At 44.2% G+C, this 18,674-nt stretch overlaps 1 protein-coding gene across 2 annotated transcripts in view; it reads right to left on the bottom strand.

Moving 5' to 3' along the window:
- PPP1R14D (protein phosphatase 1 regulatory inhibitor subunit 14D) overlaps positions 1–18,674 on the bottom strand; it is a 32,743-nt gene that overhangs the window by 13,160 nt on the left and 909 nt on the right. The window contains exons 2-5 of one of the 2 annotated variants that reach the window (XM_026107505.2): positions 9,116–9,454; positions 4,025–4,120; positions 3,766–3,798; positions 889–1,749 (exon numbers count right to left, since the gene is read on the bottom strand). In XM_026107505.2, coding sequence (XP_025963290.1) covers positions 1,681–1,749; positions 3,766–3,798; positions 4,025–4,120; positions 9,116–9,298 — 381 coding nt within the window. In that variant the 5' untranslated portion in view covers positions 9,299–9,454 and the 3' untranslated portion in view covers positions 889–1,680. Of the gene's footprint in view, positions 1–888; positions 1,750–3,765; positions 3,799–4,024; positions 4,121–9,115; positions 9,521–18,674 lie in introns of those variants that run through there. The other variant, XM_064512629.1, reaches the window with a different exon arrangement.

Here is an 18,674-nt window from a genome sequence, read left to right as displayed (position 1 = left end):
GTCCTGTTGGTCCCTCACTAACACAAAAACGGCATGTGCCTAGGACTGCCATGGATATACGTGGAGCTGATACAGAACGGACGTTTCTCCAACCTAATGGGTAAGGCTTAGAGCCTCTGGGAGCAGCCTTAAGACAAGGTATGAGCTACATGGCTTGCTAGCTTCCAGGAGCCTGTTGCATTCAAGAGCATATGAAAGAAAGAAAGAAAGCCTTTGCATCACAGCTGTTATTACAGCATACTGTCTTTGTCCTAGCTGAGAGATGCACATAGCCCACATCTTGTTCACTGGCACTTCTGCTGGAAAATAGGAGGCAAGAGGTACTTGTCATAACCCTGTTACTGATAAAGGTGATGAAACCAATGTATTTAAGATATTACTGGTCCAGCCCAAGAGTCCTCATTTATCTTTGTTAGCTAACCTGCATATCTTCTGTGTTCCAGAGCTGACCCCTTCTGTCCCTCACTGTCTGACGCAACATGTACTCTACGTCCAGCCTTGAACGTTTTGGTGCATAAGAGCCCCTCTGGTTGTGACTTAGCAACTCATCTCTTCTGTTTGAGTGGCAGGCATGAGAATGGAGGAGCAGGACATAATGTGGAGTATGGTCTACCTAGGCAATCATCCTCCATTTGCTGTCTTATTTCCTTACCATGTGTGTCAAGTTACTGACTTGCTGACAGGTTGGATGTAGTTTCCTCTGTATTTTTCCAGCCAATCAGTCATAGTCAGAAGAGTTTGTGCAGCAAGACACTGTTTCCTGCTTCACTTCTCATATGTGAGACCTCCCTATCTGCAAAAGACTCACTCTAAGATGCACCCTGCAAGGAAATTGGGAACAGGTATGTTTTGACTTTAGTGTCTAAGAAGAAAGAAAAAGTCAGCAGCTCGTGGCTGATTTTCTGTTTTAATATACAAAATAAGCATTTTTCAAAGTCCTTTTAAATGAAGAGAAAAATCATTTCCAGAACTTCCTCCTTTAGAAGATGCTTCTAAGTCATTGAGAGATCCTGAATTCCACAAAGAGGAAAACCAATCTCTCTTTCATTAGCATTAGTAGCAGTTTCATCAACTTTCCCTTAAGTATTGACCAGATACACTTGGAGCTTTTTTTCCCATCCTACTGTATATTTTTCTGTCCAACCTTCATGAATAACAGAAGCTTAATAAAAATGACTTACACAGTACGTACAGTGCTGTTGAGTCAGATAGAGCAGTAACAGGCAGGAAATCACTGCTGGGTCCCAGCCAGACTGAAACAGGGTGCAGCTTATCAGTAACTTATTTTCCATGTCGACAAATAAGCAATAACCAATGCCTTATCTTCATTGCAGTGGACTGAAAGAAAGAAGTTTTGATGAGCTTTGGAGGACTGTATTCAGTGCTTCTCAGCCAGAATGGAAACTCCTAGAAGAAGAAACTAAAGGAAGGGCATCTTGTTCCATTCCCCAGGTTAACATGCCCTTTAAGAATCAGGAAAACATATAATTCAGCCTCTTGCATGTAGATCTGGAAGGAGTGGAGACTTCAAACCACTGGTATAAAATTCACAAACTTGGGGATGTTTCTCAAAAGCAGTAAGTCCTGAATGTACTCTGAAGTGATCTTCCTGATCCTGTTTTTGCTGGAAAGATGCATGTTTTCTTGTGATTGATGCTTGGGTCTCCCATATGGGCAGGGTCATTTCTTCTGAGGACTGGTGATCCTCCGGAGACCTTTCAATCGACTGAGCAATTCCGTAATGAAGTCCTACAGTGAGAATTGGTTGAAGAAGGATGTCATGCTAATTCCAGTTCTTACCAGCCTGAAGAGTGCTGTGTGTTCTGCATTATTCCCACATTTCCCTTCATGTTGAAAAAAACCCAAGATTTTGACATGCGTTCAGCTAACCTAACTTTTAGCTTAGGGATGGAGAATTTGATGGCTGTGAAGGGTCAAAAAGCCCTTCTTCCCTTCCCCAGACTCCCTCTGGAGCACCTGTGTTTTGCTTTCTTCCCATCAGCCAGCCTGCCTCTCTTTATCCCTGATGCCTGCTTCTCCTACCATGAGGTGACCTCAGGATGCAATCGTCCTCTCTTCCACCACTCCCTGTTGCCACCATAACCTCCCGCCCACATCTGCTGCCCTCCTGATCTAGGGCAAAGCAAGCTTCTTACTTGTTGCTTCCTTGTTGAACCTGTCAAGTCCAAGCTCTGTGTTGTGGATTGCAAACCATCCTGGAGCTGGGCTATTTCTACAAAGAAGTGGCTGGCAGAGATGGGGTGAAGCAGAAAACATGGAGGACTAATGATAACCCAGAGTAGGGACTAAGGACTGGCAGACCAGAGAGATGGGCAGTTACTGGAGATAAACCCCAACTACTTTGCTGACACAGCCAAGGACTATGAATGAAACTGGAACATCCAGTTATTCCGAGCAGAAATCAATGTGACTAGCACAAACTTACTTTACCTTCTCCCTGACAAGCAACATCACCATAAAGGAGTGTGCAACCTTTCTTCATCCAAAGAGATCACTGTATGTCCCAGTATCTATGTAAGGTCACTGGAAGTATTGCAGCTTGCTATAGATCATGATGTGTGGAAGCCCAGCTTCTCCACTCCAGTGATCGCAGGTTGCTTGCCACAGCATGCTCTAGGGGTAAGTGCCTAGGATTGTGCCTTTTCAGTCAGTTCCTTCAGAGGAAACCTGACTGTTTCCTCTGTCTGTTTTCTGCGTATGGGCTCCTGTGATCCCTAAAGAGGACTGGATTCAAGACTACCAAGCTGAAAGTGCACACTTTGGCTAAGGGGGCAGCAATATTAGTCTGTAGTTAATAAGTAGCATGCTGTCGGCAACACACATTCATGTTTCCTGAATCATTATAGCAAACTCTTTCCAGTTACCCACCTGGGAATTTGGGGGTCTTGCCCAAGATCTGGAGACAACATCCTGAAACCACCTCCCTATTGCCAGCCTTCCTGAACCCATGCTGGGAGACTATCTGTGACGAGTGCTAGTGCCAAGTTTAATTTCTGTGAGAATCATGCATCCACCTCTTTTTCTGTATGTTCGTCACTGTGCAGCCACACAGAAGGGCTGGACAAGGCACAAGAGTGCCTAAGTACAGTGTTCACATGCAGTGTAGTTGGCTAGAGCAGTGATGAGGGTCTCCCTTTTGCACAGGGATGCAGTGCAGTGAGAGCAATTGCTATGTGATGTATATGCTACGCTGCAGAATATTGTGGTCTGCTTCCTTGGACATAATGACACCTTGTGACATTTCTTGAACCCCTAACTCAGAAAGGGGTCTTCTAAAGTTCACAGGTGGGGGGGAGGAGGTCACATGCAAAACTAATCTTGACTCAACATTTTATCTGCCCAATCCAATCTCAGGGTCATCTTACACTCTTGTTACTCATAACGCTAGAGTCGTCTAAGCTAGAATGCCTTTAGTTAGCAGCATGTTGAGGTGGGGATGCAAGCAGTACAGGATAGTACTCAGCCAGGGCAGTACAGGATAGGCAAAACAAGGAATGAACTTTCATCTTTGACGGCCCTGCATAATCCTTTATCTGCTCCACCACTCTGCCTTCAGCTAACCCATGTAGATTCACATTTGTTTTTATAACAGCATAATAAAATGCAAACACCTCCCATTGGGAATCAAACAAACATGAGGTGTCATGTTATGCATAGTATTATCCTGGCTGTTCAGCCAAGTAGCAACAACACACTCTCACAGCATAGTGTAATGCCCTCATATGTTGACAGTGTTTCACTCACCTCTGTTGGACTGGAGCACTCATGAAGGATTTCCTGCAAGCCAAGGAGGAATCATTTTAGTATTTTACGAGTTGATCTGCTTTCCCCACCCCTTTTAGCTGCAAAAAGGGTTTATTATGCTAGTACACATCACAGGCTAAAAGAAACCGGGATGTTTTAGGTCATTTGTAAGTAGCATGCAACTGACACACCACTGCTTCTCTTTTCTGTATCATGGAGGAAGTCTCTAACTTACAGTCACCAAGTCCCTCTATCTGACCTGTAGTTTTAATTTCTGTTCTTCATTAGGAACCTCCAGGAGATCTTCAAGATCAATTTCTGGTTCAGGAACTGCTGCTTCTGTTTCTTCCCTTAGCTAGAAAGAAAAAATATACAGTTAATAAACCTTCAGACTTATAAGAACTCTAGAGGGTGATCTTTGAGAAACTAAGCATCTGAAAGAAAACCAGGTACAATAAAAACATGCTGCAAAGTTGAGGTCAAGATATAAATCATCCCAATATAAGATAGTGCTTGTAAATAGGGAATGGATTCTAGCCCATCTTTGGCAGTCACTGCAGCCACATGTCCTGGTTTACACATTCAGCATCTGCAAATGTTGTCACCTTAACATCTGACACTGCTTCTCAGGGATTATGGCCCATCGTGGGAAGACCTTTTCAAGAATATCAATGCAATGCCAGCCTGAGACAATCTCCTTTTATGAAGAGCATGCATAGGAGTTTGCCAAACAGAAGTCTAGCCAGCTTGATCTCAAAGAGCCACAACTAATACAGAGTAAATTTAGACTTTTGGCTATATATATTCACATACTTGCTATTTACACTAAGGCTTTTTGCAGTAATAGAAAGAAAATTATGCTTTTGAAAGGCCTAACAATATTTTGTCAGCTTTCTCCAACAGACATGAGAGGGATATAATAGTCTCCTTCAATGTAAGAGAGGCCCCAAGCTTTGGTGATTGGAATAATAATCTTGTAATGCATGCGAGTGTTAATCTGAAACATTTGTAAACTGGGTACCAGACATGTTTTATCTTCACATATCCCTACAAGACATTAAGGAAGGCACACTGTGTTTTCCAATGTATTTGCAAAATGAGTCTTTAACAACAACATGACACTAGTGATATTGTAATGTATTAATCAGCAGAATAGAGGCTACTGAGTAAACGGTGCAGTACCTAGTTGCTGGATAGTATTTATAGATGTGTATGTGAAACATATAACAATAAAGGCAAAAATTAGGGAAAAAAGAAGCAGATTTTTTTTGAGAACTCTCTGATACCAAGCCAGAGAGGAAGTCTAAAACCAGCAAGAGCTTTGTTATGCAGCTCACTTGACAATTAGTAATAAAACAAAGTTAAACATGTTGTACTGTGACCCATACAGCATTTCCTCTTAGAAGTAATAGTTTTCATTTGGCTGTTTAGACAACAGGTATTGATCCAGCCTGTCTTTGTCTCTAGCTAAGAAGCTAAAAGGGCCAGGAGGGTGAGGTGGGGTAGGAACTCCCTATGGCTTTCTGGTCTAAGCATGGACTGTGTTGTGGCTTGCAAGCGCAAGGAATGGTCTTGAAGACCCAAATCGGCTTCTGAGTCCTAGTTTTGTTGTGAAAAGCCTCATGACAGTAAATAGCATGGCATTTAGATTATCTATATCAGGAGACGAAGTTTGAACTGACCTGGTTGGCATTTGACTCTGCAGTGCCGAGAAACCTGTTTAATCTGACTCTTATCACGTGGGTTCCTGAAAGACACTGAGGAACATTGCACTGCCAAGAGGAGGTGGAGCAATGGAAGAAGCTGACCAGGGGCAGCTGAATAGAAGTTAGTGCATCCAAGGAAGTCCAGACCAGGAGGGCTACCTAAGTATTCGTGCCACAATGCACAGAGCAGAGCAGGAGGACCTGCTAGACACCTGGGTGATTACAGGTCATTTATTGTAGCATATTTATTTACTTGAAAAGATCCTATGTAAACTTCTGCTGCACCCTATTAAAAGTCTTTGATTCTACACAGCATCACATTATGTAGTTCCTGCTGGCAAATCTTTAGAGTTGACCCAAATACTCCAGGAAGCTGGAAAAGCTGTTGTACTGGAGCAGCGCCAGCAAAAGCAATCCATGGGCAATCTGTTCCCGTAAGGGCATTGCTGGATTTCTCATTAACTTTTTCCTGCTGGGATTTTGTAGTAAGGAAAATATATCCCCTTTGGGCAGCTACTCTTATGAGAGTAAACTGCTCCCAATTACCCCATTCTCAGAAAACCACGAGTGATAAGGTGACCTAACTTGTTTTTTCTGACACCTATACAAATATACATGCGTAGACCTAGAAAAGTGAGAGTAACACACAGGGAGTCACGTCTTGTTTGTGTTACTGGTGGTACGAAGAACTGCTTTTCACCCTCCTCAAAACACTTTACTAAACTGGTGCTTTAAAATGTAATAATTCCTCATAGGGCAAAAAGTCCCATTGCTCATAGCAGCAGCTATTCTCCTCGCTCCAGAGCTACCTTGTCACCTTTGCTTACTTCTTGAAGTTGTGAGCTTCCTCTCCTAGCCCTTAAGCCTCCACCCCTGAAATTTCTTTCAGTCTTGACTCTGTCAATTCTCTCCTTTTGACAGTTTCACAAATTCAAATATCATAAATGTCTTTTATTTTAAGCTGGAAATGGGATCCTCTCCCACCTCCTTCTTCAGACATTGCCTGCCAGGAAACAATGTTTCAGGCAGCATTTGTCTCTTCTGGGGGGCACAGTGACATTTTTGGTGTGGCTGCCAATTCAATGGCAGCATTTCTCCTTTGGGAACATGGATGGATATGACCTTTAGGTTTCCTCATAGTAGCATGGAGGTTCTTGTCCTTAAATTTACTATGGTGGTAAATAGAGAGATTGCAGTAAAACTAAAGAAAGTAAAAGCATGTAGAGAGGGATTTAGTGTCATTTTGAATGACATGATAAAATAAATGAATTCGGCTTTAATTCTCTTCAAACTACCTAAACCAATGGAAAAAGCAGACACATTTCTGACACAGGATGACAAGACAGAGTGTTCCCAGACAGAAGTCCAGACCTAGCTACCTAGGCACAGAAATGCCTACAGAGTGCGAGGATCTAGTCCTGCCTCCAAAGGGGGTTTGGACAGCATGTACACTAGGGTGTTTTCTGCACCAAAGTCTGCCAGTTTACTTGCTTCTCCAGATGAGGTGAGTCTGCTCTGTCCAAAAATATTTGGTGTCTATTCATCCCAGGCCAGTTCCTACACTGAAAGGTGCTTCTAGAAATACCATTGTTGCTGGCAAATCTCAACAGCCAGCCAAAAGACTCTCTGAACTAATCTACCAACTGTAGGGACAGTCTCTTAAATGCCAGTGCAGGCATGGTTGGCAAGGGAAGGTGGCACTGCTGCTGATCATTTGAACACTCTTCAGTCATTGGGACCACCGGTCTAGCACTTCCCACAGACACTGAATTTTGCCTGTCTGACTTGATCTAGAGATCACATCTGCTCCTATGTACACTACATAATGCTTTAGTAAGAGGTCTAGAGCACAGCTGAGCATTTATTACTATCATAAACTGAAGAGAATAACTGGAAGTTCATAATTATTAATTTTTAAATGATTATGAACGTTTACCCTTTGTCATTTTTACTAATCAAGTTATAAATTTTTTCAGGAAGTTTAAAAGAACAGGAGCAATGAGGTACTCATTCTCAGAGGGGCAGTGCTTTTGCGACAGAAGAAATGACCTACACATGCTCTTTCTCCATATTTATTTTCTCCTGCATCTTCTTTAAATATGGCACAAATTAAAACAGAAGGTAACTATTTTTCTCTGCTGATATGGTGAAAGAATGTAGTAGATTCCCATAAATATCAAATAGGAAACAATCACACAGAAAATAATAATGATATTAATAAAAATATTAGTAAAACAACCTGAGAGAAAACTCCTGAAGTTTGGCTGAAATTGTCTCAGAACAGACAAAAGCTTCTCTTTATCAATATGACATATAACCCCAAAATTGCCTTTCCTGGGCTGTTCTTGCACATCCAATTTCATTGTTAATTGCAATTAGAAACTGTTGATGCTCAGAATGGAAGACTCCAAGTGATTATCAATTCTTTTCTCCTCATACTTCAGAAATGTGCTTAACCCTGTGCTGGAGTGAGAATATGGAAAACATATGTCTTACCATTCATTTAGCCCATCCATCCAGGATGTGTATAAACTATCTAACACAATTTGTTAAACCCCCTTGTCTTCTATTGAAGACATATGCAATCTAATGGGTTGTGAGTCAAAAAAGCTATGTTCTCTTACTGCATCAGCCATTTCCCTGCAGATAAAGAAAAACACCATGAGCCAGGTTGGGCTTGAGACCCTGATGTACGACGTGGGAAAATCCTGTCACCTTTTGTGTATCACATTCCAAAGGAATCATCATCTCAAATGTGTAACAGCACTAATCCTTCTGCAAGCTCCCAGTATACATACCATCCATCCAAGCACAGAGTATGAATAGAAGCAATACTACCAGGTTAAAATTTTAGTGTACTCAGTCAGAGCTGGAACTTGATTTAAATCTCATGTGACTTCGAAGCAAAAAAAATCATGTATCCTACAATAGCTCGAAGTAAAGACTGGTACCATTCAGGCACTGGACCTAGACACTCCTGGATCTCTCGTTTGACAGCTTGCAGGTAGGCAGGAAGCATTTAGAAGGATTGACTGCTCCTGGTGCTAAGGCAAACTCAGGCAAGGAATACAGATCTGGGAATTTGTAAAGATGAAGACCTAACATCTCTATACACATCACCTGAGCATGTATTTGGGCATTCTTCCCCTGCTGCCAGTAGTGTGCCCAGAGCTTGCAGTGACAGGACATTATCCTGAGTGTCATCCTTCAAACAGCAGCTATAGCTATGCTCTTGTGACCAAAAGGGACAAAGACACACTGAGCAGCTTTAACCCAGCTAGTTTAGATACTTCTGGCAGAAAAGCCACTGACCAAATGGAGCTCAATTCTGAGAAGCCTCCCAGGCTGGTACATCACTCCAAGTTTTGCTACTTGTGCTGAGCAGTAGCTACCCTCCCAGCAGGTACAAGACCAGGCAATTTAAAGCCAGCTGGATTATATCAGTGCAAGCTTCCATGGCAGCACAGTAGGCACACCATTCAGGGAGAGTGCTGTAGCAGGTGGCAATAAGATGCCTAACAAAGGCTGAAGATGAGAATCTATACCCAGTAAACCAGAAAAAGCAAACAGCTGTTGTCACAGCATATATGGCCTCCAGTCTCTTTCATCTAACGTGTGAGGGGCTGATTTTCCCCACTACTCACCTGGTATTGGTACAGTTCCTGCAATTGGGCATTGATCCATTCCTCCAGCTCTAGCCAGCGCTGTAGGTCTTTGCGGTTGTACTTGATGGTTAACTTGCCCAGTTTCCTGTGTGATGATTCCTCTCCAGGTTTCTCTGGTGTCTGGAAAGTCACCCGGGGCAGTGCACTGGAGTCACTGGCCATGCTCCCTGCTTCTTCTACCTCCTCTCTCAAACAGCAGAAACTCACCTACCTCACTCCTTTTCTCCGTCCTCTTTATTCAGATGCCAAAGGTGGGCAGCATTGATGATCCCAGGGAGAGAGGTGAGGGAGACCACAGAGACGGGCAGCAGTCAGGCTCTGCAGGCAGAGTTATGGGAAAAGATTCTTGGGTTTCACAATTGGCAGTGTTGACAAAAGCAAGGAGGGAGGGAGGGAGGGAGGAAAGTTGTAATAACATCTGTTGTTAAAAAGTGCCAAGTGAACCAGGGGACTGATGAGCAAAGTTTGTTAATATTTAACACAAGTCAGCTCCAAGAAGTAGCAGGAGGTGGAGGAGGAGGAGGTTTTAAATGTCTGTTTCCCTACAGACATCTTATGTGCATGTGCAGTCCCAGAGGATTGATCCATACATAATGTATTGAATCCTGCTGTGTTCAAGCTCCACTGGTCTCTGTGATCTACTTAGCCTGCAGGTAGAGGATTTAGCTCATGTTGAAATGGTGTATTTGGTGGGTTACAGCAAAGCAGTGGACTCAGCATGGATAAGGAGAAATAGTCTGGGCTCAGGTGGCCACATCCACTATTTTACAAGAGCAGGAGTGCTAGATTAGTGAAGTTGCAAGCCAAACTCAGCCTCAACAATCCCATTTTATATTGTTCTACAATATAAATTTATTCTAGCCTTTTCAAAAATTTCTATGTAGAAATCCTAGAGCATTTAGTGGCCTGAATTTGAGATCACTTGAGCAAAGCTCATCTGAGATAAAGCAAAATATCTGCCCTTTTATACAAAAGTACAGTATTTGAGGTGATGACACACTGCATAGGGGAAAGCCTGTCTAGGGATATAGCCCTGTTTCCTTCCCTTGGCAAGGCACCCATGGTAACAGCTTTGTCTACTGAAGCATCATGAACTTCTAATGTAATAAATTATCATTGCTTGGCTTACAGCCTACTGGAAGACAGGTTAAAGGTCTGCAACATTATTGCCCTATCCCACTTTTAAAGGGATATATGAGCAGAGCTGTTCAGAAGAAGAGACTGGCTGTGTTTACGGGGTGCCAGTGATGTGAGAAACCTGCATTCCCCTCCAATGCTGTATTACATCCTTTTATTCATTTCTTCCCAGAGCCTTTCTGTGACCTGCCCGGGAAGCTGCCCTGTCAAATGAATGAACCTGCTAAGACCCTCCATCATGAAGCAGATCTGACCACTTTTGTCTTGTGGTTTATGTGGAAAAAGCAAGTAGATTTTGGCTGCTCTTGACAGTCAGAGGCACTTCAAGTTTGGAGACCAAGAGCTAGATAAACCAAAGGAAAAGAAACCAATCCTTCTGCCGCTGACAGCCACCACAAGGCAGCATGGGGCAGTCTGCAGGGGGGCTGGCCTCCTCTGCAGGTTGTGCCTAGCCCCCTGCCAAAACTGTGTAACTGTGCCCAGAGGGATGGAGGGTGGTTCAGGCAGCCAGCAATCACTTGCATGTGAGGTGATGGAAAAATGGGCAGGCGATTCTCTTCATTCTGAATTTGCACAAAAAGTAAAAGCCCTTTCTGATAGAAAGCTTCACAAAATTCTGATTCTGAAACATGCTTCAACACCATTACAGCAAAGGATAAAGTATTAAAGTATGCCTAAAACAGGCACCCTCTCCCCTACTTTTCAGATAGCATGAAATTTCTATTCGGAAGATGGCTGTCAGCTCTTTCATTTGCTAAACTTTACCTCTTTTTTTCTCACTGCTTGACTATATTCTCCCTTTAGTCTCACTCCTAAAAATGTATTATTTAGACCAAAATTCCCCAGAAAAATCTATTTTGAGAGAGGCTTGGAGCATACTCAGTGAGCGCAGATCCTTCAGAGATGTTTAACTGTTAAAAGCCCTGCAAACCCCCTTAAACATGATATAATATGTGCACAACTAGTGGCTTTTCAAAGTTTAATATGCTGGCCAAACATGAGCAGATTTTCACGAGGTAAACTGGACCAAAGGACACACCCTGTCAGGTACTAAGTCCCTGTCTCCAAATACAAGTGCTCTATTTTGTTATTCAAAGATGGAAATTTTTAACAGGGGAAAACAACCTATATATTCCTCAGTGTCATTGTCAGAAATGCTGGCACTGTTCTGAGGTTTTCCCAAGGAACTCCAGACAGGCTGGCATTAAGACCACAGAAAGAGGACCAGGCTTCTAAAAGAGAAGTTACCTGGCACCCTTGAGCCAGTCCAATCATCTTCGGGGGCCGACGATGCCAGTGGGAAGTTATGCCCTTCCTCCAATGCTTGTGCTGGCTCTGGTGTTCTTTATTGAGCCAGTTCAACTCTCTGCATGGAAGACAGGGTTTGCCCTGTTAATCTGCCAACTTAGTTGAATCTATGCAGCACGAGATCCAGAGTCCACAGAACGGGGGCAAGGCAGAGGGAACGGGGAATGTAACCTCCCCTCACAGCAGCTGTGTGTCTTTCAAACAGCTCGAGCCACTGTTGAGCTGCAGCCTCATTGAGCATGAACAAGGTGCTGAGATAACACATCTGAAAAGGAAGTTGATTCACAGGAAGACTCACCCCCACCGTCTGTACTCTGTCCACAGAGTAATAATCCATACTCTGTCCACAAAGTAACAATCCATCTTCAGTGCAGTAACCCTTGCACTGCTCTAACAGAGCGTCACCATGCAGTGGAGTGAGATGGAAAATGTCAAAGGCACTTTCAGGAAAGCTGTAAGCTAAAATGCACTGTATTACAGGATGTTTATTACACTGCTTTGGATTACGTGTGCTTAGTCATGAAGTCTTTGTGATGGGAAGGTGGCAATATAGAAATAAATGTTTACAGGCAAAGTAGGTCTCCTCCAGTAATAAACTGTTCTAATCAGTGATTAGAGCAAAAGGAAGAAAAAAAAAAAGACTGTGTATAAGGTCACTCCGTGAGGGTGTGGTACAAGTTACTGCAGGCACAAAATCAGCTGCCTTGTGCAGGACAAGGGATATTGTCCCCTTTGAACAGGCAGTATCTTCCACAGGGGTGCCAGCAACCTCCCAGCGCTAGTAGGTGCCAGCTGCTATCAAACAAGAAGCAGCGACACAGATCTTCAAAGCTGCTCCACATCCTACCCTACTCCTAGCATTACAGCACGTTCAGACGGCCAAAGGGACAGAAAGATATTCACCATTTTGCTTGGACATATGTGGTGGGAGGGATATAGCACAGGGATCTCAGGCATGACTGGGAGATCAGATTTTACTTTCAGCATAGTTATCCCATATTATGGCCTCGGGGACACAACCTGGACCAAAATTTCAGAAGTGAACATATATACTTGGGCAACTAACTCCATTAGGCATCTATTTGGATGACCTGATTTTTCATAAGAGCTGTACACATGTAAGCTGTACACATTGATTTCCTGTCACAGTTGCTGGTAATCAAGTCCTCTGCAAATCCACTCATCATTTACGTGGGTGAATAAAGGGCATTTAAAGAGGCCAAGACATTCAACTGTGCTAGACTGAAATATCGTGCCTCAGTCTCTGCGTGTGTGACCCGGGGTCACTGGTCCTCTACGCCTGTCCCGAGAATGAGGTTTTGCTTCTGAAAAGGGCAGGGGGAGATTCAATGCAACAGTGTTGGGCTTTTGCGACCTAGGGCCTGTCCAGGGCCCCCGACCCAAAGAAGGCCACCAAGCTGAGCATTTGTGCCAAACTGTGCCATCATAGAGCCAAACAGCTGTGACACTGATCCAGAGAGCAGAACAGCCAAATACATGAAACAGATCTGGTTACGCTCCTCTTTTCTTGAAGCTAATAATCTACATCCCACACCTGTGACCTAAGCTGGGGCTTCTCTTTCTCCCCAGGCTGACAACTCTTATGCATGCTCAATAATTCATCAGTGCCCCAGCTCATCTTTCTAGAGAACCAGGTCAGTTTCTTTCCCTTGAGCCCCAGCCTAGAGAGGAATTTTTTCCTTCAAGATGGCTGGAAGCCAGCCTCCAACTGCTTTAGAAAACAACCACTTTCCTTGTGGTTAAAAACATGGTAGTTAACAGAAATTAAATGCAGAAAAGATAGCAGAGGTGACCATGTCAATAGTACATTGACATCACAAGGTAAAGGGGTGCTGCATCCTCTTGTGAGCAGGAATAGGCACAGAAATAAGTTTTGTGGATCAAAAACCGTAGCCAGGGATGGAGAGCAAAATGGGCAGGAGTCCCGAGTAAACAGCCCTAGAACACCCAGCGTCCTGACGTCCCTCATCCACATGTCTCTGTAGGAGCACAGGAACTGAAAAGGCTGCAATGCTGCCCCAAAACTCTAGCTAGAACAGGAAGACCACATCATCTCCTCTCACCGTCAGCTTCTGGAGAGCTAAGGAAAGAGCCAGGGGTTTCCAGCTCACACTCATCCCCATCTCTCACCCGAGTAGTCCTGCTACCTTCCCACCAGGATGTGGAAAGGACCCTGTACATTTCTCAGTCAGGCAACAGGCAATCGGTCTTATGCCTGCCCCCTTCTTTTCTTTCACCTGGTAATAAAAAGGCAGTGAGGAGGAAGAATGCCGAGAGACAGCGAAAGAAAATTTTCACCTTATTATTTGACTGATCAACCCAAAACTGCATTACTTGGCACCATTACTTGTATTGTCCGGAGATCTTTGAAAATCCACCATGTTGCTTTGTTGCTCCCCTTCTTGTATCGCTTTGTGGTTCCCCTAAAGAAAGAGGCCTACAATGCTGAAAGCTTTATCGGTGCGTTCTGACCCAGTTATTTCATGTGAAACACCGGTTTCAGCAACTCTTTGAATGGTAGAATTGGAGAAAACAGAAGCAGTGGCTGAAGAGATGCAGGGGATCTACCTTGTTTTCCAGCCCGGTTTCAACATTTCTGACTTGCAGGAGTTGTCTACACAGTTCTTGTACCAACAAAGTTAAAGTGACACAATCTCTTGAGAGGGTGCAATTACACTTGCATCAGTAGGGACTGTTCTGCTAACTCTTGCAGGGAAATTGCCATCTGCAAACACAAGGGGGGGTAGCCTTTGATAGGAGACTGACAACTAGCATGAAAGTGTTGAAAGTTAGAAGATTCCCAGCAACACTAGTCATTGTGGGAAGTGAGGGAGAAGGGCAGGCTGTGGGGAGCCTCAGAGCTGATCCTGTTCCACAAAGAGTCACTGTAAAGAACAGCTCAAGTTCTGGATGAAGATCAAAATAGGGAATGTAATATTTATTCTAATTCCAGCAAATTGAAGGCTCTTCACTTCCCAAAAGGAGCCATTTCCATATCTATGTTTCTGTAAAAGCCTAGTGTAGACAAGACGAAAATGTATGTGTTTTCTCAGTGTAACTAGTCGACCTCAACGCTGTTTCTCCTTCTTCTCCCAGTGCTCCTGCCCTGTCAGGGTTTACTCTGACTAGCAACATTAAAGTAAAAGCTGCAGTGCCCTGCAGGACTGTAGACCAGAACTTGTCTACATAAGAAAAGAAACAACATATCCTCGTTGAAGGTTCCCTTCCCCACAGCTCTCCTTAATGTGATGGGAATGGCTCTCGTGAGGACTCAGCAGCCTGTCATCCTTTCCCTTGCTCCATCCCACATGACAGGTGGTTAGTCATGGCCAGGCGAGATCCCTCCCTGTCTCCTTCCTTTACCACATCTTTGTGCCGTCACTTGTATCCGGGTCTCGCCCCTAAGCCACACCAGGAGGTTTAACCTGAGGCAAATACAACAAAACAAGCGAGCAAGCAAACCTGTCTCCCAAGTGCTAGCTACGCACAGAGCTGTTCCCAAATAAACTGAAGCCAAAAGGATTCGTCTGCAGCGGCCTGTGTGACAAGGTGCCATCAGGAAGTCATTGCAGGCAGTGATGCTTTTACTGGGCTTTACAGCAGGGCAGCGGGGACCCGGACTAAATCTCCCTTATTTTTCTGCCTATTTAGATCACTTCCTTCTGGAAGCCAGGCACCCTGCTGATCAGGGCTGGGGTCTCAGTAGCAATCACAACAACAAGGTAGGTGACGGAGATGAACTGGCCCCTAACTCCTGCACTGAGTTTGTTACAAGCCACTCATGTCTAAGAGCTCTTATAATCTTAGTCAAATATTAAACTACTGTGTAATTTAACCCCCCGAGTAAGCTGCTGCGTACAGCTATTACTGCAGCACTGAGAGCAGACACTTCTCAGCCCATGAAAGACAAATGTTAAGGATGACTCAGTGTTTTAGGACCCTCTTAAAAACACTCCTAAGTCATAAAACCATGGACCCTACTTTCCCCTCACACTAATATGAATAACACATAATTCTCAGGTGTTATCATGGGAAGTCATGGGAAATTATTAGGTTAGCATAAGATGAGGGCTTAGATAACAATTCTACACTGGGAGGGCAGGGAAGAGATTACTGAATTGGCAGGAAAGCTATTGCAACAGAGAGGGGTTCCTAGTAGAAGTCCTCCGTCTTGGGACTAATTAATATTTTTATTACTGAGCCTCTACAGAAGAAACAGGGCATATTTAGAAACTGTGCTAATGGGACAGAGTTGGGATGCATCACTTTTACAGTGATGGACCGAAAATATCATGTTGAAAGGTTAAACAAAGAAGCCAGACCCATCTGCCAGGCTGAAGGAATGGGACAAATTTAAGAATAGGAGGAGTAAGGTCACATACTTAGGAAATTGTCACAAGAATTTTAACTCAGGGCTGATCAGCTGAAAATCTCAGAGAACAAGAAAGACCAAGATCCATAAAGCACATACTGTTCATAAAATGACTCTACAATGAGACTATGAACAATACTGGCGTGCTCCTAAGATGTATTCAGCAACATATTCCCAGTACAGCAAGAGAAGATTAAATACTTGGTAATGGTGATCCATTCCCTAGACTATGGCATATGATTTTATGATACATTTAATAAACAATAATTGTAACCGGAACAGATGTAGAAAAATGACTGCTAGGATGACACAGGAAACTGAAACGCTATCATAAAGCGTTTCAGAAAGATCATGACTTGCTTACACTAGCAAAATGAAGATAGAGTTAGGATATGATTTCACTGAAATAAATACACCTGAAGAAAGCAAAGGGAGAGAAGCTTTTGAAATTAAAAGACAATACTGTGCAAGAACAACTAAGTATAAGTTAACCATAAATATATTAAGACCAAACAGCAGAAAAGCTAGCAGCAAAATTCCAGCACAGTCTTCTGATGAGATCAAAAGTGACTAAAATCCCCCACTGTTAAGGTTAGGCTTGATCAGTTTATGCAGGGGGTCAGATGACATTTGTTTCCAAAAAAAAGGGGGGGAGGCGCTAGAAATAACAATCTGGGATCCTCCAAGCTGTACGTTTGTAGGAGGTAGGTTACCTGGTACAAGCAGAAGAGAAGTCATGTCCTTCGGGTTCAAAGGGAACCCTTCATGGGGATTTCCTAAGACAATACCACTGTGGAGGTAGGTCAAATAATTGCCAGTTAGGCAAAAAATGTCGAATGGGACTGTTTAGAGGCAGTTCTGCCGATGCAGATACAAGGCTGCTGCGTGAAGATGAAGGGGCTAGCTGCTTCCCTGAGCAGCAACCTGCTTCAGCAAGCTGCATTGAGTCTCACCAGGCTTCAAACTTAAATGTTTAACCAGGAAAAAGAACTCCTGGAAAAAGACAAGAGAGGGCTCCCCGCAGTGCGGAGCAGGAGACAAGCCCAGGCAGCACTGCCGGGTCGTAGTGCCGTGGAGCTGAGACTGTCAGTGCACCTCCCCAGCAGCAGCAGGGCTGTGGGCCAGGACCTGCAAGCCTCTCTCCTGTCTCAAGATGTCCTACGCCGGCTTCGCCATTCAGCCCGGACTGCCTAGCAGCAACGGGGACAGGGTACAGCTGTGGGGTGTGCCTCTGCTCGGGGCCCCGGGTGCAAAGGGTCCCTACCAGGGCTCTGCCCCCACCAGAGGCAGGTCTCTGCTGCACTCCCTGCCCCGCTGTGCCCCAAGCATGGTGCCTCCATCACACACGGGCTGCCAATTGGGGCCTGCGGTCCTCCGTGCCTGCTCCTCACCGTGCACCCTGAGCACGTCCCACAGCAGGCTAAGCATCTGTTTTCTTCTCTCTGAAGCTTTTTTAAAAAAAAAAAAAAAAAAAAAAAAAAGAGAGAGAGAGAGAGGCAGAAGGGATCTGCTCTGCTCTGCTCACGTGACAATGAAACAGACCATGTCATTTGGGGCAGCCGTGGGTAAATCCTGCCCTGCATTCCTCCAACCCGGAGTCTGCTGTTACCTGTTCAGTACAGCAGGGTCAGAGGGCCCTGCAAAAGCTGCATTTGATACAGTGTAGTAGGCTGTAAGATTTATCAGTCCTGTAGACTTGGTTGTCAGTCATCCTCTGTACCTATCCTCAGTGGAGTACAAACACTGACCTTTTTAAACAGTGACAGAGCAGTCAGAACTGGCAGAGACAGACATAGCAACTACTGAAACCTCTGGCTCTCTGAGATTTGGGAGTATTTTTAGAAACCTAGCAAATGTTAGGTTAAAAGAAACTTCCAGCATTCTTCCCCTAATGAATCATTGTCTACTTCTGCTGCATGCGTTCAGAAGATGTGCAGAGTAGTGGGGCCAGCACTCTCCTCAACACTGTTACGTTCTTGAGGCCAGTCCCAGAGACCTGACGTATAGATGGGCTCTGAACATGGGGCAGGAGAAGCCTACACGACTTCTAACAAAGATTGTTATAGCCAGTAAAGAAAACAATTTTATCCTTCTTTTCTAGAGTTGCACACATTTCAGTCTTTCCTTTCTCCTGCAGCCCCACCATCTGGTTTTCAGGGTTTAGGCTGTGCTTGCAGCTCAGATCTCTCCCATACACCCTACTGCAGCCAGATCAAAGCAATTTCCTTTTGCAAACAGAAGTCAGTACTATAGCCAAATGGGAGCATCAGGCTCTAGAAAGTCATGAGAGGTATTAAAAACAATATTCCTGCAACATCATGTTCTCATAGTCTTTGTCTATGACAACTAGAAGGGGAAAACTTGTCCAAGTCTTTAACATACCTAAGAACTCCCAACAGTCCTCCAAAAACATGAGGCTGGATTGGAGGTACCACAGACAGAAAGAAGCACCAAGAACTGAAGCGCTGGACACTGGAAAGGTCCCCAAAACTGCAAAAGCAGGTGCTGTTCAAGGCATAGCTGCTGATCACCATCTCCTTTGGAAGATGTGCCATTCAACACCATCCCACATTTGCTGCTGTGTCTCGAGTTATGCAATTGCTCATTAAAAATAATGACCAAGCCAATTACAAGCAATCCCTGCTTTCCTAAGGAGTACAGCAGAGGGACGAGGATGGCTGACCAGGGAGCTTTAGGACT

The sequence above is a fragment of the Dromaius novaehollandiae genome, chromosome 5 (genome assembly GCF_036370855.1).
Source record: "Dromaius novaehollandiae isolate bDroNov1 chromosome 5, bDroNov1.hap1, whole genome shotgun sequence".
NCBI classification, from domain to species: Eukaryota; Metazoa; Chordata; class Aves; order Casuariiformes; family Dromaiidae; genus Dromaius; species Dromaius novaehollandiae.
This window is presented reverse-complemented; position numbering and strand designations above follow the sequence as displayed.